This window comes from Pezoporus wallicus, unplaced genomic scaffold, assembly GCF_028554395.1.
Source record: "Pezoporus wallicus isolate ANWC-B61680 ecotype Strahan unplaced genomic scaffold, APGP_CSIRO_Pwel_v1 contig_7485, whole genome shotgun sequence".
Classification (NCBI taxonomy): Eukaryota; Metazoa; Chordata; class Aves; order Psittaciformes; family Psittacidae; genus Pezoporus; species Pezoporus wallicus.
The window spans coordinates 121,114-143,533 of record NW_026641901.1 but is presented as its reverse complement, the minus strand read 5'-3'; the positions used below and the strand labels follow the sequence as shown (position 1 = coordinate 143,533).

At 37.8% G+C, this 22,420-nt stretch overlaps 1 protein-coding gene across 1 annotated transcript; it reads right to left on the bottom strand.

Moving 5' to 3' along the window:
* Positions 1 to 3,636: 3,636 nt before the first annotated feature.
* Positions 3,637 to 21,886, bottom strand: LOC130608123 (transient receptor potential cation channel subfamily M member 6-like). Its single transcript, XM_057425810.1, has 9 exons — positions 20,355 to 21,886; positions 19,880 to 20,323; positions 17,578 to 17,643; positions 15,006 to 15,292; positions 14,661 to 14,743; positions 13,197 to 13,402; positions 11,354 to 11,405; positions 5,902 to 6,008; positions 3,637 to 4,755 (listed from the first exon to the last, which is right to left on the bottom strand). Exons 2-9 carry the CDS (start codon positions 19,926 to 19,928, stop codon positions 4,637 to 4,639), a joined length of 969 nt encoding a protein of 322 aa, XP_057281793.1. The 5' UTR covers positions 19,929 to 20,323; positions 20,355 to 21,886; the 3' UTR covers positions 3,637 to 4,636.
* Between the last annotated feature and the right edge of the window lie 534 nt (positions 21,887 to 22,420).

Sequence of the window (22,420 nt, the reverse complement as noted above, 5' to 3'; positions counted from 1 at the left end):
AGCACCACTTTTTTCATCATGAAGTGAGACACTCCTGCTGAGACCAGGCCATCCGGATACACACAAATGATCTGCTTTGGGAAAGCCTGTCACATGCTACAGACCACAGAAACAAGATGACGTTAGCAGTATCTCCATGAGATTAGAGTTCAGCTGGGTAAAACAGCAGGAGAAAAGCTCAGAAGCCAGAGATTGTTCTTTGTACCTCAAACCCCATCTACTTCTTCCTCTCCCTTCTCCTCATCCTTTTTCGCCTTCTCCATTCTCCCAGCCATGGATATACTAGACTGCTTGCACAATGTCTACACCTAAATCGTATTTGTTCAATAAAAACCTGAGAAATGGAAGGTTTTAGCCATCTGCCTAAATCCTTGACACAAAGAACACAGACAGACTTTCTAAGGCAAGAAAGTCACTGTTTTACTGCAGGACTTTTCACCCATTTTTCTTCTTTTATGTTTACCACTTCGTCACAACTGAGAACCAACATCTGAATGGAGAGAGGTTATTTAAAACACTAGTATTTGCTCTGTCCTGTTTATTTGTTCTGCCCTACAAACAGAACTGATGAAGCCAAGCAGGCAAATGAACAGAACATTGCAGCTGTTTACACACGCTTCTGTATCAAAAACGAAAATAGCTTTTGTTTGGTTTTAGTTTGAAATTTTTCTTGCCCAGCAACAGTTGCCATAAATTTGGGGATCAAACTGTTTCCCAGAATAATTCAAGATCTAACAAGTACAGTAAAGAAAAGCTGAAAAGCAGTAACAGATCTTGCAAAAGGTCTAGCAACAGGTCAAGGGGTGACAACTCTGCTGTGATCACAGTTGATGTAAATGCCTGGGTCATTCAAGACAGACTTTTCTTTATTTCTGAGATGACTTTTTCAAGCAAGAAGTGACTGGCATCAACATCCTAAGAATGGAGGACAGATACAAAAGGTAGCTGACAAAAAATAAAACTTTTGACAATTAAATCAGTGAAACACCACTTACATCAGCTCGTTTATACTACTGGCTGTACACGCTTTTTACATCACAGATCTAGAATTAGACTAAAAAATAAAACAGCCATGTTAAAGGGATGATGTTTATTTTTCGTAAATCTGTAACAGTGATTTGGTCAGTAAAGAAGTTTTGTAAGAATTTAGCATGCAACTTAGAAAAAATCTAGAGTCTATTGAACATCTATTAAATTATGATCTAATAAATAATGAAAACATCTCATAAAATATCTACTCTCTGCTTCTGTAAAAAGAGATTTTTACTTATGGGACAGTGTAGAAATATTCTTGCTGTAAGCATATTGACTACAAGATTAGAAACTAATGCTACTACATCATTAAAACAAAAGAAGCGCTGGCAACCACATGAGAAATTAATTCCTGTTTATTATTTTGAGATTAAAAATAAAAATAACTGTATTATTTTCTGTATGTTACTTTCACCTATTTCCCTTAGTGCTTGGAAACATATTATTTCATTCTACACCTGTCAAGAACAAACATTTTGAAAATGTGTTTTTATTCTTTTGAAACGATATGAAATAGACTGACAAAACCACAGCAGATATAAATCCATTTCTAGAAAATACAGATGCAATATCCCTTTTGTCTTTATTACACTAACAATAAATGAATAACCCTGAATATGCCACAACTATGAATAAAATGAAAAAAGCCTTCCTGAGAATGAGGTTTGCAATTTCTGAATATTCTTCATGTTTAAACTACATCTCCAATGCAACAGCTGCCACAAACACATTTTGCTTTGAGTAATCTCAACTGAATTCCTAAGTAAGATTATTTTAAGCTTATATTACAGTGTGAGTTTATAAATACTTTGGTTTCAATTTTTTTTTCCCCAAAACTTTACTGCCTAACTTATTTGAGCAAAGTTAGCAGGACTTCTTTTCCTGAACCTACCAGAAGTATAAAATAAAATCCTATATGTGCTTTTAAGCAAAAACAAACTTTGAAATTAATAATCAGAAAATCCTGCAGTTTGACATGCAATATTTCCTCTTCCACACTAGCTGTCAAACAGCTAGAGAAAGAACCCTGTCCCGCACATCCTTCATTCCACATGCACCATAATTTTAGTGTGGGGCTTGTCTGTTAAAGGCTGATGGGATTTTTTCCTGTTTTCAGTGGCATGGGCTTCATTCAATCTGAGGCCAGTATGTAGGCATCAAAAGACAATCTAAAGAATGCATAGAATTTGTAGTATGGAATACATCAAGGACTCAAAAGAAATAAAACCAACTTTACAAATTATTTTAATTATAACTTATTACTGAACTGTGACAAAGCTGGGAGGGGGTCTTTAACCAAATATTCAAATCTACAGTTTAGTGCAACTGGAATTATACCTCCCCAATAAAATGCAAAAAAGAAAGGTGAGGCAAAATTAATCACCCGCAGGATCACTGGAATTTTTCAGCTTAGTGTCTCCATGAACGGGAAACTTAGTGCTAGCATACCAGTATATAATGGAACAATTCCAAATGCCTCCTTTTCCTGTTTCATCACATTAATATTTCATACTGAGTGAAATAAAGTATCAAACAAGTTTCTATCAACTATATTTTAACACAGATTAGTGTCTTGCAAGGATGCCCAATTCAAGGCAAATTGTGGGTAGTAGGTAACTTCATGGGAATTAACATGATTGAAGAAGATGAATCTACACTGAGCTATATACCGTAAGAATTCTTACAAGTATCGCTATTAACGCAGAATCCACTCACTCCTGAAGGCAACAAGGAGGGTTGTCAAGAAAAGATCACCAGAAGTATAACTTGTGTATATCTTCAAAACTTTAAAAGAAACAAAAGGTGCTCAGCCCCAGCCTTCTGTGGAGTTTATTTTTAGTGTTATATATATGTGTTCAGAATTTATGGAAATGATTGAGGAAAACAACACTATCAGGACAGAGCTTAAATTGTCCTTGGCTTTAAAGATATATTTATGTGTTATTTAACTTCACTGAATTTGAAGTCGTACTAACAATTAGAGATCCTGTAGTGAAAATTCTGCCTTTAAAGTATATAAGTATGCATGTAAGTCCATATCTCCATAAAGCCAAATTTTAAGACGATAATCACTGCAAGCAGAACTACTACCTTACCAGCAAAGGGATCAAAATCCACCATCATTCTGTAGAGATACAGTTAAACAATCTATTTCACAGTCAACCTAAACATTCAGATACATTGAATTACTTCCAAAAAAGCCAAAAAGGAGTACATTTTTTGCAAAACAAACAGTATATTCTAACGGGGTTTTCTGTTAAAATATGTTTCTTTTAAACTATTTTTAAAAAGATAAAAAATAAGAAAAATCTTTCCAGGATGCTCACGGGAACTAGCATCTCAGCTGAACATAGTCTGAGTGATTATTTCTATGCCATCTTCAATACCATAATCAATATGAAAACTGGGAACATATAACTTTCAATACCTATGTATACATAGACATTTTCTAACTATAAAAAATGAATGACAGATCATAACAAATAGCTCCCTTAGGCATTAAAATTTACTATAGCTGTAGTGGATATATGATTTTGTTTCTTATTCAAGTATAAAGTTTTCTGTTGACTTACATTTCAACATTAGGTATTTCTACTCAATACGAAAGTGCAAAGTTGCTTTAATGATAGATGTTAACTGTAATACAACACTGGTTGTATTAGAGATATTTCTCCTGAGCACTTCATTTCAATCTTTAAAAAATCATATTCCACAGTTGATTTTTGTGTTTTGTGAACTTCTACTGAAATCAGATAATATCAACAGAAACAGATGCAGATGCTGCAAAAGCATAGATATAACTGCACCACTGTTAAATGAAGGTACTACATACAGCCAGACACTGACAACAAGAAGTTACATACCAAGTAGAATATATTATTCTTTGTGACTTCTAAAATCTTTGTTGCAAATTACAACTTCAAAACATGCTGAAGCTAAAATATTATAAAGAAAGGCTGATCCTGGTTAAAAGTCGAATCACATTCAAGGTTATTTTTCATGTTTGTTAAAGAGCATAGATTTATCAATTTCGTGAACTCAAAATGAGGAAGGTCAAGTATGCTTGTGGGTCTAATTACCTAATCCTTTATTGTTCAACTTTCTTGTTATGTGAAAAGAATTCAAACTGAAGCTCCCACAAAACTTTTCAGTCTACTTGCTATATCAATGACTACTGTTTAAAACACTAATCCATTACTCATATATTCTTGGTTTGTCTCTGCATCAAAATCAACAATATAGAGCAGGTATTCTGCAATTTCCTGGAGAGCCTCCTATGCCCAAGAAGAGTGAACATGGGGCGGAGTGGGGTCTGCCTCTGAAAAGTAATGATTTGTACATGTGTATACATTCAGTTATTTACTAAAGAGGAGAAAGAGAAACATCAAGTCACTCCTCCTTGGAAATATGCTTGTCACAGTCATTTTCCTAAGAAAGCACCACTTGGAACCCTAATTCACACTTAAAAATCCACAAACAAACAAACAAAAAACCACTGACAGATGCTGCACTCAGACACCTGCATTTCTGTTCTTCTGGACTGACCCATGACAGTGATAAGCAGGAACATGGAAGCACATGGGCTCTGCTCACAACCACTGCTTCACAGCCGCGTATCATACTCCAAAGGCTCATCTGCATCATAAGCTTCTCTGGTGCTTGTCTCCATTTCTGTTTCCAAGGCTGGACTGACCCTTTCCAGTGTGCAGTCACTTCTCAAATCTATGGCAAGAAAATAAATAAAATGATGCAGCAAAATAAATGTTTGAAAAGCATGTACAACCCAGGCAGCGTCCAACCTGATAACAAAGGTAGTCTGCTAGCTGTTTCTAGAAGAAAGAAAATCTGCAGCACTGCAAATCAGAGACAGGGGAATAAGACCCCTGGGGGACCCAAAAATGGTGTGAGCTGGTATGAAAGAACCTGCTCTGACTGTATTAATTCAGCTGATCTTTCCGCCTATTACCTCTAGCTGCCATAGACGCAAATAATAAAAACCATTAACACTACAGTTTCTGTTTCAGAATAAAACAGCAATTACTCCTCCATGTAGGTACTAAAGAGAAATCACTTGCCCCTAGGAAAAAACAGGTGGACACAAGAGGTTCCACTTAAACTTGAGAAGAAACTTCTTCTCAGTGAGGGTGACGGAACACTGGAACAGGCTGCCCAGGGAGGTTGTGGAGTCTCCTTTCCTGGAGACATTCAAAACCCGCCTGGACACATTCCTGTGTAACCTTATCTAGGTGTTCCTGCTCCGGCAGGGGGATTGGACTAGATGATCTTTCGAGGTCCCTTCCAATCTCTAGCATACTGTGAGGTGGGTGGAAATTCATCCAGCATGGCAATCTGTTTTGGTTTTGTGTCTTTTAAAATCTGCCCTATATCAAAAATAAGCATATTCTACCAAATCTAACACAAATAGGCAACACAATTCTCCAACTAAGCAGAAGGAAAGGCTGCATTGTATAGGATCCTACCCTATGGCCAGGAAACCTTCAGTGAGTTTTCCCTCACCTAATCCATTGCCAATTTTCAGATTGTTACTCTTTCTGACTCTAAAATTATTGCTGATGTTACCTGTAGTGATGACTGAAAAAATGAGCTACCATTTTGCAAAGCAAAGGAAACAATTCAGTGGGAAGTTTTCAGGCTCAATGCTAACATCAGATTGATCAGCTCCGACCCTTATACAGCTGCTGGGCAGAAGAGCAATATGCTCATATCCACCCTTGCAAACAGATAGTGTGCCTGCTATAATCTTTCAGCTCAATAGAATTTTGGTCCTTGTGCTTATAGCATGCTTAGGCCTTTACTTCCTTGCACTTAAAAAGTTATAGATAGATTCAAAATCTTTACTTTGCATACCAGGAAGTTTCAGCCTCCTGCAGCAAGAGTTACAACGGTGCTTTGTGATGAAGTTTCTTATTGCACCTTCTCCTAGGTTTGCTGGTCCAAATACCATCTTTCCAGATCTAAAAGAAAAATTATTAAATAATCAATGAACCCAAAATAAAGCAACTATAGGGGAGAGAGATAATAATGTTTTCTATTTTGTAAATCAGAGATACATTAGCTCTTTGCATATAGACAATCAAAGCTTAGTACATGCACATCACAAGTTTCTTAGTTCCAGGACAAGAAAACTGCCAGTTCTGGTAAGGTATTAGCCTACATATACCCCAAACCACTTCTTCCTCCTGCTGCATCTGAGATAGGCTCTAAAGGGAGACAGAACAGACTGAGCAATTCCTACAAAAATGCTCAAAGAAAATTTGGGCACAGAAACATTTAGACAACATATGCTAGAATCTGACTGTTGCCGAGTCTCATCAAGCAAATGGTTTGGTCCCAGTTTTGATGGTCAGCACCTGGGAACAAACCAGAGCTTGCAGTGACTTACTAGTACCTTATTTAAGAACAGAAAGCCAAAAGCAAGCAGAGCCCTAGTCACATTAAGATGCACTACAGAAAAAAACACAGTATGTTGCTGACAAGCAAAGCTTTAAAATTTATTGGCTTCTTCCTATACTCATTTCCATGTGTCTGCACTCTGGCCAATTCAGCAACATTACTAGAAGATCCATTTGTGGAAGTATATTGCATATTCTGAATGCAGCTGCCACAATCACAAACAGAAGCAAGCTATGCACACACATGTATTAGAAGTACCACATAATTATAACAGATTCTTGTTACAACAGATTCTTGAAAGATAAGTGTTCATTAATTTTAATACTGCTCAACCATTATTCTCAAGAATTTAATTGACATTCTAGACATCACAGAACACAGCACACAAGAAACATTTCCAAAGAAACTTTATGAATGCTAGTATTTTATTTTAATGATATACAGAGTGTAAACAACACATTTTAAATGTGAAATCAATTACAGCTCTGAAAAGCTACAGAAAAAGATTTTAACTCTTGCAAATCTATCTAATCCACACTAACAAAATATATTCTCTCTAAATAAAGCCGTTTTGAAATATAACACCATCCACTTTCACACAGGAAAAAAGCGATGATTAGCCAAAACTACTATAGAAAGCTTAGTCTCCAAGTTCTGGTAGATGCTAAAGACTGTCTCCTGGATCATCTGAAGGTCCAATCAGCCTTTACTGCAAATTAGTACATCAAATGAAGCAAGAAGTGAAATATTATTTAAGTGCCATATATACACTTTAAATGACATGATGCTACATAGTCATTTCTATCCCTTGGTATAATCTGGTAAAATGCCAAAAAGAATAGAACATAATTATTTGCTTGGGCAGGCATAGGAAATTGAGAGGACTTCACTAACTCCAAGGCTACAAACCCACTCTGGTACTTCGTCCGATCTTTTATTCCATGCAAAGTGCAGAAAATAGCACAAGACGGACTGATAATTTTCTCATGCTTTCGTGAGGTGAACAGGAATACTGTCTGCAACATATATGAAGCAATCTTCCCTCTCTGTCTAGCGCTGGCAATGGTTCAAGAGGAATACTGCATTTAAATTTGGAAAATTATTTCAAGAAATATGAGGGTAAATTGGTAAAAATAACAAGAATGAGCAGCAGTCTAGAAATCATGGCACACATGAAAAGATTAGGGAGTAGCCTAAAAAGGAAAACAAAATACAAAACAAAAGAAAACAAACAAAAAAGAAACAAACAAGCAAACAAAAAACCCCAACAACAACAAAAAATACAATAAAACAAAAACAAACAAACAAAAAAAAACAAACAAAAATACATTGAGGAAGAAGATAGTGACTGAGCTTTCTGCAATATTTTTTTTTACCTGTTGACAGTAAGCAGGACCAGAAAGAAATATTTCAAGATGGAAATCAAGAAAAATCTTTCAGACAGTAATGATAGGTCTGTGAAGATTTTAAGGTCATCCTTGGAAAACTTGAAGATTTGTCTGTACAAGACCTATAAAGCCAGGAATGACCCGATGCAGAAGAACCAGCTGAACATTTCAGGTCCCTTCTAATCCTACAAATATGTTACAAACAAGGTCACTCCCCTGGTTATTCAAGTTCTGATTTTATCTCCAAGGAGAGAAAAATACTGAGCCCAGCTTTCCTGTTTCCCAAGCAGTTGCATTAATGTGAGCTAATGGGCTTAAAAAAACAAAACATGCTCCTCCTTTTGTACAGAACCTTACTTACTACTTATGCTCCATTAATGCATGTCAGATTGCACCAGGTTGGTGCTGGCCAGCAGGCAGGTTAACATAGTGCTAAAGCAGAGTGCTTCTTATAGTCTAGAGCTGCAAATACTCAAAGCAGATGATAAGATATTTAACAGGGCTTACTGATGGAAGGTAAAGGACTGTGGGGGGCTTCATGGCAAGTAGCATCTCCCCAGGGAGGTGCCCAAATCATTTATTCAGTATGTTTTTGTAGAGGTAGCTTCCAGCCCACCTGTTTCAGTTGTGCACATTTCTACAGCAGAGGTTCAGTTCATGCAGATGTTTTGTCTACTGGCAGCAATTCAACCATAAATTGTTTGGCTGGAAGCACACAGCTTGCTAAAATTCAATAGATTTGTTCATCAAAACAAATGCTAATAAGTAGCTTCAGCGAACATGGTCTCTGCTCATTACTAAAACCTGCAGCCCATCACTATCTGCTTGAGTGCTTTCAAAAGGGAGAGTAAGAGACCTAGCACCTCTGACTCCTTTTCACATATTTGTAATGGGATTTTTGACTACCAGCATCCCTTTTCTCACCCCTCTCAGCAGGCTTAATGCATTAGTTCTATCCAATTTAAACTCAGCCCACTATTTTTCTCATCTCCAAAGCTGCTCGACAGACAATCTGCACAGTATTCATGAAAGCTTTACCAACATGGACTTTGTTGTGGATTTGGTGAGTAGTACACACTAAAAAAGGCATCCAGAATACTGCTTATGAGGCAATTCTTCCCAACAGCCAGGCAGTACAGGAGTTTGCAGGGACTGCACTGTCATAACCTTGCTGCTGTGCCTCTATTACTTCTGGTTTTTAAGGAAATCCTTTCGTTAACATTACACCTGCCTTGTTTGATCACACATACATTTTATGAAGTGCACATGGCCAGATCTTCAACCAATGTTAAATATCCATGAATTTACACCAATTTACATCAGCTCGGGATCTGTTGAGACATCACAGTATCTGACATACTTTCCAAAGAAATCTGTTATTTTTGTCTTGGTGCTATATATAAAACCAAGCCAGAACACACTACCACAGAATTAGAGTTCATCATTTGCCATTACAAAGTCCAATTCCAGGCATGCAGTATGTATGAAAGAAAGGACTCATTACAAGGTAAATACATGAGCCCCTAAATCAATGGAATTACAGAAGCAAAACTTAAATAATTTAAACATAAGTAGTCCTAAAGTTTGAATCACTCCCATCAGACAGATACCATCTATTTTCTCTCAGGCTTCTAAGACAGCGTGAGCTCAAAGCAACTTTTGAGGCAGCATGCATGATTTGATTAAATATCTTACCTACAAATGAAAACTTCAAACAGATCTTGGTACTGCCAGAAATATTTATCTTGTGAGCAAAGGAAGGTCAGAGCAAAGACAGTGCTTTTACATTGTTATTGTTATGACTATTTTAGAAAGTGTTTCTTAGAGCTGGGTATCTGCTCGCTGCTTACAGAAACCATCCATCATTTCACTGTCTTACTCCTTTAGATCACTGTATCAAAACAATATAGTTTCACAACTTGCTGTTCTGAAGATTTCCCCAAACTTACATCAAAACTGGTCTTGATTAATTAATCAACACTTCTCTTGAACTAGGACTTACCTGTTTTGAAGATGGTAAAAACAAAGCAATAAAAAATTCTGAAAATAAGATCTGTGTGATCAAATTTTAGTAAGCATGACAAAATTATTTAATAACAAAAATAATCCAGAACACTAATAAACATGCACTTCAAGAGCATATAGATAAATATCATTTCTATTTTAAAGAGGATAAGCTGAGTTGCCAGGTGAGTGGCCACAGTCTTCAGTAACAGCTATTACAGTTTATCCTACCACCTATATAAAAAAATCCACTTGAATGGTAGCAAACCAGATTTCCATACATCTGTAGCAATACTTTAAAATGTTTGCTGAAAATTGATGAACAGCTGCATGACCAACCTCTCTGCCTCTCTATCTTAAGCTATTCTTCTGTCCTATGACCCACTTAGGGCAAAAACTTAGTCATTGTGAGGTGTTCGGCGTATTTTTGATGTTGCTTCCAAAATAAATATTATGTGGCTGATACACCTACATTTATAATTTAAAAATCATAAAACATTAATACAGTCATTTATTACTAATCTTATTAATTAGATATTAATAATGGTCTCAGAATTAACAGCCTGCTTTCAAAATTAACTTGCTATGAGTTCTAGGCAAGTCATCTGATATTTCTATAGTTAATTGAGCTTTGTATTAAATCAGACTATTCATACTTAAATCTTCCTTCCAAACATTAGAAACCTCTTCAGCCAGATGACATGAACTGACCAAGAGGGAGCCAAGCTGAACACAAGACAGTGGAGGAGCAGAAGTGCCAAGGCACAGGCTGGAGATATGTATGGGCTTAGGGAGAATTTCCATAAAAAAGGACCCTGCAGGACAGCAACTATCAACACTACTGCTTCTCCTTTCACTACAGCAAATACTAGTTAGGAGCAAGGTTACAGGATGGGAGAATGACCATGGTTCTGATTCTGAAATTTGATGCATGAAGGCAGACTGCTATTTCTGTAGTCTCTCCAGTTTTTGTAAGTTTTCACACATGATTTATCATCTGCATATCATGGCTTTGAGATTGTTAATGTGTAGCAAGCTTAAATGTACCACTAGAACCTATCAAAAAGATAAGAGATCCAGAAGCCCTTTCCTCTAAAACCACTGTGGCCCCATATAGTCCATGGAACAGTGGCCAGGGGAAACCAGTTGGGTTTAACATTTAAGTTACTGATGACCACCTTCAATACAAATTTGTGAAGAGACTTACAGGGTCTTCTGTCTCTTGTTCCTGCTCTCCCTTCACAGCTCTGGAAAACTCCTGTGCCCTTAGCACAGCAACACAGGCTCTTCCCACCTTTCATACACCACTCACCACACATTGGGAGCTGGAACACCTGCAGTCCTTCTAAGCACAGCAGAGTATGGTTTCTCTCCACTGTCATCAATACTTTCATTTAACTCAAACACAGTGTGAAAAATAACTATGTCTCTCACAGATCATAAAAAACACCCTAACTACAGACTGTTAGCAGAACGTGTGAAGCAAATGATAATTTCATCAGAAATAAACCTACTTTTTGTCTTCAGGTTTAATTACAGATGGATCCGTAAGGTTTTCCCCAACACCTACAATAAAATCAACACCTGTGTGTTACAAAGGAAGGTAATCACAATTTCATAATCTGGCACTTCCAAAAATGTAAATATCCGTGTTCATACTGTCTCATAATTAAAGTGATCATGAGTTAAAAAGAAAATGCAATGAGTATAAAAATCTGTTAGGTAGTGGCAAACATAGAGTTCTTATTACAGTCCTGACTTCAGTTGCTTTGAGGTTTATTTATATGTAGATGGCAGGCTTATGCAAATGCACTAAATATTATGCTGAAACTCAACTAAGCAAAATGTGAACAACTCTAAGACTGCTACTTAAATTGGAGTAAAGGTATTAATCAGATGTGGATCTTATGGATATGAAAATATCTACTCTCGGATACATGTTCTTTTCAAGGTAACAAACATAAGCCACAACTCTGTTATTTGCAGATGCTTGGATCTGTTATCTCTTTTTTTCTTCTGGGTGGCCACGGAGGCTTATTAAATAAATTATTTCATTATGATACCTGAATGCTAATATCTATGTTACATTTTTCCCCAAATTGATGACATACTACCGTTTTACCAAAAAGCTTTTTTCTTGAATCCAAGTAAATTATTTTGCTGTGAATGAAATATCCTCAGATTGCAACACTTTTCAATGAAGGTCATTTCAGTTGATGTAAATTAGACAAAATGTGGTGTGTATGTATGTGGAGATGGCCCAGGCAATATATAGGAAATCGTGATATAGACTAATCCTATTAGAACTCCAACAGGATCAGCCCTTGCACTTTTCCTAAACTCCAGATTAGGGAACTAGAAGATAAACACAAGGCAAAAACTAGAGCAGATTTCAGTTTGTTTGAGATGGGAATTGAAGCTCCAGTCTTGATGAGATTTACATAGATGTTTAAATTCTCCATGTCTTAGCCAACACAGTTGGTCTGGAACTGTCAAGAGTTGCATAATAAACTTAAGCAAACTTCAGACAAATTCTAGTATGCTATGGTGAAGGCACAATCTTCCTGTATTTTTTTTCATATGCAGATAAAACCAAATGAAGGCAAGGATGGCATTATAAGTTTATTTTGCATAATAAGCATGTCTTTCTTGTAATTCACAACATATTTACATTTTTTGGCATCCAGAAGCTAAGTCGTTGTCTATCCATACACATTTTTCGTGACAGAAATGACAAACAATAGTGTTTGTACTGTTTGATGGGTGATGTTCATCTTCTGAACATTGTCAACTGTTTTATCTCTTTAAAATATGCCATGTTCCCACTTACACATGTACAGTAAAGTGATCACATGCTCTTTGAAGGAGTCGCAAGACTTTGTGAATAGCACTCAGGTTTGTAGCTTATGCAAACTGCTTACAGATTTATTAATATGAACAGTAAAATATACAGATAGCACTTCACACTTCTGACAGATATACACATATCATGTGCATAAACATGTGGGTACGCTTGAATCTCTGGATTATTTATATATGTTAATAAAAATATCTTAACTGTGGAGTGAGGTTTTTTTCTGCTGGCTGAAATGTTCCTTCACACTTTATCTACTTGCTCTTTTGCCCATTGAACCTAGATGTATTTGAAGTCAAATTATTTTCCCTTTACATCTACATTAATCTAGAGTGTCTGTGGATACCCATTTACCAGTGCCACACAACAGATACCCAGGGGGTTCTTGAGCTTTGCCAGTATGTCAATAAGAACAGAATTTGGACCATTCCACAGTATTACATTGTTTCTTTAGGTAATTGCTTTACATTGGGTGTCAAATAGTGATCTCTGCTACAAGTCACCTTGCAAATCCAGGACAAGGAGCTCCCCACGGGTGTACACGTAGGTCCAGTGAGAGAAAGCCAGCATCAGCTCTTCCAGCAAGCTGCTGGGGGTAATCTCATCCCCATTATTGTTGTTGTACTTCCGAAACTCGCCAGTCATGTACTTCTCAATGGTCAGCCACTGGTTCGCTGAATGGCAGTAGATGAGGAAAACTTCCAGGAACCTGTAGGTACAAATGCTGTCTATCAGGGCCTGGCAGGATAATGAATATTCTCACAATCATCACACAGCATGATGTAAAGCAAATATACCATAAAGAAGGACACATCTTCCCTAATTGGAGCATTTGAACAACAGGAGATAACAAATGGTGGGCAGCACAAAGGCTTTTTCAGTTTGGTAACTCTCAAAACAAAGTACTTTTATCAGAAAATATAGTTCATGCACAAACAACAAAACCTGGTTTACTCTATCCTACCATATCATAGAATCATAGAATAGTTAGGGTTGGAAAGGACCTTGAGATCATCTAGTTCCAACCCCTCTGCTGTGGGCAGGGACACCTCACACTAAACCATCTCACCCAAGGCTTTGTCCAACCTGGCCTTGAACACCGCCAGGGATGGAGCATTCACAACCTCCCCAGGCAACCAATTCCAGTGCCTCACCACCCTCATAGTAAAGACCTTCTTCCTTATATCCAGTCTAAACTTCCCGTTTGAGTTTTAACTCATTACCCATTGTCCTATCACTACAGTCCCTAATGAAGAGTCCCTCCCCAGCATCCTTATAGCCCCCCTTCAGATACTGGAAGGCTGCTATGAGGTCTCCACGCAGCCTTCTCTTCTCCAGGCTGAACAGCCCCAACTTCCTCAGCCTGTCTTCATACAGGAGGTGCTCCAGTCCTCTGATCATTCTCGTGGCCCTCCTATGGACTTGTTCCAACAGTTCCATGTATTTTTATGTTGAGGACCCCAGAACTGGACACAATACTGCAAGTGAGGTCTCACAAGAGCAGAGTAGAGGGGCAGGATCACCTCCTTCCACCTGCTGGTTCCGCTCCTTTTGATGCAGCCCAGGATACGGTTGGCTTTCTGGGCTGCAAGCGCACACTGAAGCCAGCCCATGTTCATTTTCTCATCAACCAACACCCCCGAGTCCTTCATTGCAGGGCTGCTCTGAATCTCTTCTCTGCCCAACATGTAGCTGTGCCTGGGATTGCTCCAACCCAGGTGTAGGACCTTGTAAATGAACTATACCAAACTGTTTATGTTTATTGTATAAAAGATACTTCTTACTTAAATCTAAGTAACAGCATGAAGAAGCTTATTTTGCCATCACATGTAGCTATAAAGACAAAGTTCAAAGCTGCCTATCTTTCTTCTTATATTCCAACCCACTGGAAAAGAAGGCTACACTAGACCAGGACACAGCTGAAAAGAAAACCTTTGACACCTAATACTTAAAGACAGTGACTTTACCTTGGAGTATAAGGAATAGTATGAGGCTTCACTTGATTGAAGGTATAGATTAACTTCTGGGCAGCCCTTTGCTGTTGGATCTCCTGGAGAAAATAATGTTGTAAACATAATTTTCATTTTCAAAGAGAAAGATGACATGAATTTGTCAAAACACACACAAGCACACACATGGACACAATTGTATACAGTTTACAAATGGGAGATATATCTTCCTCAAAAGCTTTTTCCTTTCCAAAAGATAATATCAAACCATGTCAACCACGCTGAAGACATTCTCATGTAAGAGTATAGTATTTAAGGCACATCAGGCTACACCAGTCAGTGTGCCTTTAGGTCGGAACTCACCCTGAGGCAGAGATGCAACACTGTGCCATCATGAAAGATCTTTTGCCAAGTCTGAACCACCTCTGGCAGAAAAGACTTCACAATAAATACTTGTCCCAGCTTTAATACGTCATTTTCAGACCAAGTACAGATGACCTTCATGGCCCTCCGCAGACCCCCATCCATTTCCTCCCTTGACAAGACTTGGATCATTGCAGCCACACCATGCTGGGACCAGGAAGACATGCTTTTATCAAGGCTCATAGGTGAACTTTCTTCTAGCCGATAGACGGTCACTTCCTCTCCATCTTAAATAAATGGAAGTTTTGTTAGCAGCCCCAGGAGAGAAATGCATTTTGATTTGTTGTCTTAAAATAACATGACCACTTTACACACCTTTGTAAACCACACTATAAAAGAGCTTTTTTATCATTACTGTGTGAAAACTTTGCCAGCCTAAACTTACACTACTTACACATTCTGCTGAAGATCTATTGTGATTGCATAAGTGGTCCAAAGAGTTTGTACTAAATCTCTAAAAAGAGATGAATTTAAGACTTCCTGGACACATCCACACAAACAGAACTCATAGATTTATATAGACAAGAATATCAATCTCATCTGCCACACTTTTTTGAGTACTCAAGAGAGGTTGAGCTTTGAAAGTACCTACTTTTAAAGGGTTACCATTTTATCTTCAGTGTATGAATCTTAAATATCCTGAGTGTGGCTCCCTCTGTTTATGCAGTGGAACAGACTGTTTATCAAGATACATGCAACACTCACAGTATTTTCCTCATAACTGTGCTCAGCCAATTTAAAAAAAAAAAAACAACACAAAAAAACCCCAACAAAAAAACCAAAACAAATCAAACAAACACAAACTGCTTCTAACAGTTACTGATTACAAAAATAAAGGGCTGGAGAATGCCACCTTTCAACACAAACGGACAGCTGAGTTGTTTCAAAAACGGTGACTTGGCCACAATGAGCCAAGGAAATTACACTGAAAAGAACATGACTTTCCTTGGAGCAAGGAATCCTAGGAGAACAAGCTAAAGCAAACTGATTGGACATTTACAGTTCTGGTGTTTTAAACTAAGATTTCTTTTTTTCCTATAAATTCCAATGTTATTTATACTGTGAAAAATTTCAGATGATCTGCCCCTGCTGATAACATCTTTCTAAAAGCAGAATAAACCTGGTGAGCTTTAACTCAGTCACACTGTTTCCCTATGTACTTGTAGTAGCATTGTTCTCCTGCAGCATAAGTGAGACACCTTTCTGTTGCCATCATTTGTAAACTATATAGAAAAGTTAACTGATTTTTTAAACTTGGATTTCCTTCTTACAACTCACACTATTTTCAATGCTAATTTGTAAGAAAGGCTTTCACCAGCAAGAGTGATGTAACTACATCCACAGAATGGCAAAGAATGGTATATGGAAGGACAAACAGGGTTGAGACACGTAGATTTCCTCCCTGCTCCCAAGCCTGCCTTCACTAGTTAGCACAAGTGTCAATGCTGTCAAACACCACTGTTTGTACATGTTTTAATTTAAAATAGAGCAACAGAGAGCCAGTGTCTTATATAAAAGACAGATGCTTGAATAAAGATACTATAACTAGACACCCTTTTTAATCTTACATTTATTCTCCGTTTTATTATCGTTTGACAATTTTATACCTAGAAAGGTGCTTCCTGAGAGCTTCAAAGTTTAAAATGTTCACTGTGCTCATAGCTATATTATTATCTGCAGCAATCTAGTCCCAGGAAATCCTATGAGCAATTAGTTGCTGTGAGACAAAATATTCTACCCATTGAAAAGAAGGCACCTAGCTCTCAAGTATCTAGAGGCAGAGTTTCTCCTGATGTAAGCTAGTACTGCACACTAATTTCAGAACTCTTCCAAACAATTCATATAGCATTCTCTACCACTCTTCAGTTACAGCACGGTTCTTTTTTCCTTGGTATACTACAAGTCGTCCATGCCAGATATAGGAGTAGTGCCCTCTCAACCACTACGTTCTTTATGGGATAGTCTATACCTATAGCTACATGAGAGAGAGTATGACTGTGAGAGAGAGGGGGGGAGAGAGAGACGGAGCAGGTATTAAGGTTAAAGGGAATCTTTTTGCTGTCTTCAGCTATCCTAATGATAGCTATAGAGAAGATGGAGTTAGATTCACCTCTGAAGTTGACAGCAGTCACATGAATGCCAACAGGTAACAAGCTACAACAAGAGAAACACCAACAAATACTGAGAAAAGTACTAGGTTCACACTGAAGTCAGTCAAACACTGGAAAAGGTTGCTCAGAGAAGCTAAGGAATCACCATTTAAAGAAATTTTCAAAATAGAAATGGACAGGACCTCAGCAACCTGATCTCAACTGGCCACAAAGGGAGTCGGACCAGATGACTTCCAAAAGTCTCTAAACTATTACATGACTACAATTCTATCTTGGTTCACCTCTTTTAGAAAAAAGAATTGCTGAAATTAATCCAAGGAAATTATTCAACATATTTAAAAGATAATGCACTAACTATTTATAACATTTATAAATAACATAACCAGGAAGTTGGTACTCACCAAAGAGCTGAACTGGTGTAAATGGTATCGTCTGAGCAAGTCTCATTAAGTTGTTCCTTTCAACAGCTGCAAAAAAACATGGATTTCACTACTATATGAATAAACAACAAGCTGGCTGAGTTTCAGAAGCATCTGGTGGCACTTTAGTGCAGAAAGCCTAAGAGGGTGCAGTGTGATCCTATGTCAGATCTGATCACCATTCTACCCAGACAGCAAATTCCTTTTGCATACTCATGGTATGTCACATGCACTAGCTGCCACTCTTTCCCCCATTCATTGATTCCCTTCTTCCAAGGAAACAGGCTTTCCAGGACAAGCCCCCTACACACTGGCTGGAAGAACTGCTTCAGCTAATTCTCCATCCTCCTCCTTTCACCAAGGCCTGTCACCACTTCCTCCTCCTGTCAGCTCCAGTGCAGCAACATTCACACTGCCAATAAGATGCACTGGCCCCAGCTGCCCTCACTGCCTGTCTCATCAAGCTCAAAACTACCTGGGGATTTAACAAGGCATCAAAGGAAAATCCAAGCTTCCCTTGAAAAGAGCACTGTCTCTTCATCTGGGCTCCTCACCAAACAACATCCCTAACGTTATGTCTCCCTAACTGGCAGCTTATTTCTCAGGCAAACACCTCCAAAACTTCATACAGCTATCTAAATATTTATGGATTTGTCCTCATCATAGCTTCAGTTATCAGGAAGGGGAAGAAAGCTGTGAAGTAAGCCACAAAGAGGGTAAGACTAGAATAAGAAGGCAACTCAGATGCTACAGTGCTGACTGCCTCATTTCCCTATTTGATGGCTGAAGACAAAACTAGCATCCAAAGCAGACAGTCAACCACAACAAACCTGTGTTTCTCTGCAGAACAACCAAAAAGCCTTGATGGGAGACTCTTCCAGAGCCTAGACATCATCTGTCCTTCTTAAGATTAACTCTCTGAGCAGAAATTAATTGGAGATTATTTAGCCCAGAAGAGAAAGCAAAGGAAACCCACACTATGACAACCCATGAATTAAGGTCCTCATTTGAGAAGATCTGCAGACTTCACTTCAAGGCTTGTTTACATATGTCAAATGTGACAGGCATTGGTTAACATGCCTGAGTAGTTAGTTCTGGAGCATGGTCCTCCTTTGATGCCTCACTAGGAACAAGCTCTAGTCACAAAATTAGTGCATAGCATGAACAAGGATGTGAAAAGGGGAGCTGACAGACCTGTGCTGTCAGACCCTGCTAGCACTCATTCTAGAGGCCTTAGAAACAATGTGACATGGACATGCACCTGATGCTGAACTTGGGTCAAAACTCAAGTTTTTTGGGGTGTGCAGAGAGGCAGAACTGTACTTGCCTGCACATGATAGCAAAAATAATGCATAACAGTATATGGTGCCGGATTTCAGTATCAAGCTTTTACCCTTAGTTGGCTAAATTCTACCACAATCTTCCTGAAGAAAGAAAACCTTCACTGAAAACCTCTGAAGTCATTTGTCAACTCATAATGGTAACCACTCTCTGTGCTAAAAAGTCCTACCTAATCTCAAATAGCATGCCTGGCATGAGCCAAAATAATCACTGCAACAATGCCATGATGTCAGAGAAATTACTCCTGTACACTGATTACGAACCAGGAGGTGTTATTCCCAGTGAAAATCGCGGGTTTTTGAACTTTAGGAGGTTGATAATGCTTCTGGATTATCCCAAGCTTCCGTTTAAAGGCGGCCAAGTCCTGTGGGCAATAGAGACATCTACTGGCAAGCTCTGCTGAGCTCTCCTCCGGGAAAAATCCAAACCTTGTGGGAAAATCTGTGCACACTCAGCTCAGGAAAAGACAGGACTGCAGGCAATTAGCATTCAAATGATTTATTCCCTGCCAAATTTGCTGGACTTCATAGGTATATAAACACAGATTAAGTAGTACAGGACCAATTAACTGAAGAAACCAATTCCAGAAAGTACAAAGGAGGATGTGGGAGGTGTCAGGGTGACAGCCATAAACAAATGAGTGGCTCTTCTGCCCTCCCAGGAATCGGAGCATTATTCATTGTTTCTACTGGTAGTTTGAATGAGATTATCTACATTCTCCTCAGGATTTACCAGAAATGCTGGAATTGAGCAATTAGCAGCAAGAAAATAATTCATAATTTCCTCACTGGAGTGTTAGGCATGAATTAATAAAGAACCTTCTTAGCAGTGGGCAATTGTGCAACTCTTCACAATGAAAACCATGGAAGATGACAAGGGAAGATCTAATGTTCTTTTTAATTTCTCAAATTACTTAGCTATCATTCTGGTGTCTCCTGCTTACCTGAGTAGTGATGATGCAGATCTTGAGATGTTTTCAAGCAGGCAAACATATCTGAAATAATGTTTAAAGGATCATTACATTAATTATTACAGCAGATATAAATGCATGATTTTTAATTTCCTTCCATCCCAGAGTTTGTCATGAAACAGATTAATCAGAATTACTGTCTCAACATTCTAAAGAGAAGAATTACTAATAGGCTTTAACTATGTTATAATGTACAGTATATTGGCAGATTTCAGACATCAGTGTAATACAGCCAGATGACTTATTTATGCAGGGAAATGGTGGGAAACTTGTGCAATTAACCTCAAGGACAAGTAGCTTCTCTAAGCCAATTACACCTCTGGGATATTTAAAGCTCTTTGCTGTCTATCATGCTTCACAGCCTTCCAAAGGCATGATTTTTCCAACTTCATCCTCAGATATTAAATGTTCCATTAACTATACTAACACACCAAAGTTATACTAATACTATCCCATTAACCCATAGCATTAAAAATTCACTTAAATAGACAAACAATTTCTGTGGTTACATATTTAACAGGCACAGACAGATCAAACTTGGCCCAAAAATCTTGGTTTTATAAAGTCTTTTTAATAAAACCAAGATTTATGAGCATGTTTCAATCAATTAGAAAAAATCACTACGTTCTATTGGAAAACAGTCCTTCAAAATGCCAGATTTCAGAAAATATGTATACCGTACTACTTGCAATTCTGAAAAAGGAGATAATCAAAACTGAATCTGCATTAAAATATTTGAATATTACACTGTTTTTCTTGGTGTATTTTATTTGTTTATATTCCATTTTCTAGCAAAAGAAATCTTAAATAAAAAAAACATAAATGGATTTTGGGGAAAGAGCCAGCATTTCCACTAAGCATCATTGGTGATTCAAAGTCCCTTTTGCTCTCTTTCTTGCTGGATCCAACTAGTTTTATTGCAGTTTGTATGTTGTAAAACAAAAAACATGAAGCAGGGAACTGCCATTAAGCCATTCCTTTTGAGGATGGCAAAACTGGATTTTAATCAAAGTAATGGTGCACTCTAGAGACTAGCCCCACAACTCAATAGGCCTGCAGCAGTGTGCTTCTGTACAGCAGCGTTTCGTGCACAGCCGGACCCAGACAGAGCAGTACTTGAAGGAGAGATAGTCTAAGAGCGACTCATTTCTGCACCACAGCTAGCCTCAAAAAGAGGTTGATGCCCAGCTGCTCAGCCTCATACAGCTAAGTGGCATTTCAGGAAAACTGGAAGATAGACTAAAAGGCAACAAATAGAAGTAAAGTTAACTAACACTCTACTGTTGCAGAACAAAGTTATTTTTCACTATAACCTTGAATTTCTTTATTGGCCATTTCATAATAAATTCAGTCCTTCACTGATTGCATGATTTCAGGGAAAACACACAAACAGAGGAATTACAGCAAACTTCAACTTCAAAAATCATGCATATATTTAAAATTTTATATCTCAATCTATCCTCAGGTATACCGCCTGCTTTAACCTAGGAGGTCTCTTAGACTGCCAGGGATGAATGCAACACCATCATTTTAAACAGTTTCTTCCTGCTGAAAAGGACAACATTACTGGGCAGACTAGAGTAAAAAATAGATATTTTTTTTTTAAGATTTTGCAGTTACCATAAGGAAAACATACACTCATAAAACATCTTTCATTTTAAAACACAAATTAGTAACTAACATATATCCTATATCTGATAAGAAAAGGGGTAATGGCTTCAAACTTAAACAGGGGAAGTTCAGGTTGGATTTAAGGAAGAAGTTCTTCACTGTGAGGCACTGGAATGTATTGTCCAAAGTACTGAACGCTCCACCCCTGGAAATGGCAAGGTTGGACAGAGCCTTGGGTGACACGGCAAGGGGGCTGGAACTGGATGATTTTAAGGTCCTTTCCATCCCTAACCATCCTATGATACTATGAGATAATAGTTGAACATTTTCCTATAACCCTCCAACTATATTAAATTGACTCTTATTTGGACTTTTTACTTCATAATTGACAGAGTGAGATTTGCAGAGAAAAATTAAAATGAATAACAAGCAACCAAAAACTTACTGTCAGCTTCCTCTGAAGTTCTCAACCTGTTTTAAAACAAACATTTGCTATTTTACTCCAAAATTCTATCATTAAGCTAACATTTATAAAGAGATTTAACCTATGTGAAAGCAAAACTCACAAAGGTTTTACCAGCAAACATAAAACAAAATAACAGCGCAACTTTGTTCATTGCACCAATCAGCAATCTTACTGAACAACAGATACATTTTACAGCATGCTTCTTTTTCTGCCTCATATTGAGCTGCTTTTACAATCCTGCACCACTGTTCATATCATTTACACTGCAATAAGAGTTTCAAAGACCACTTCAATCTCGTACACAATTGTTCATTTTTCAATCAATGCTGAGATGTATTCAGAGCTACATATGCTATTACCATTGCTTGCACAAAACCAGACTTTTTAAACTGATGGTCCTTTGGATTAGCAAGGCTGCAGAAAGATGAGAGCATCAG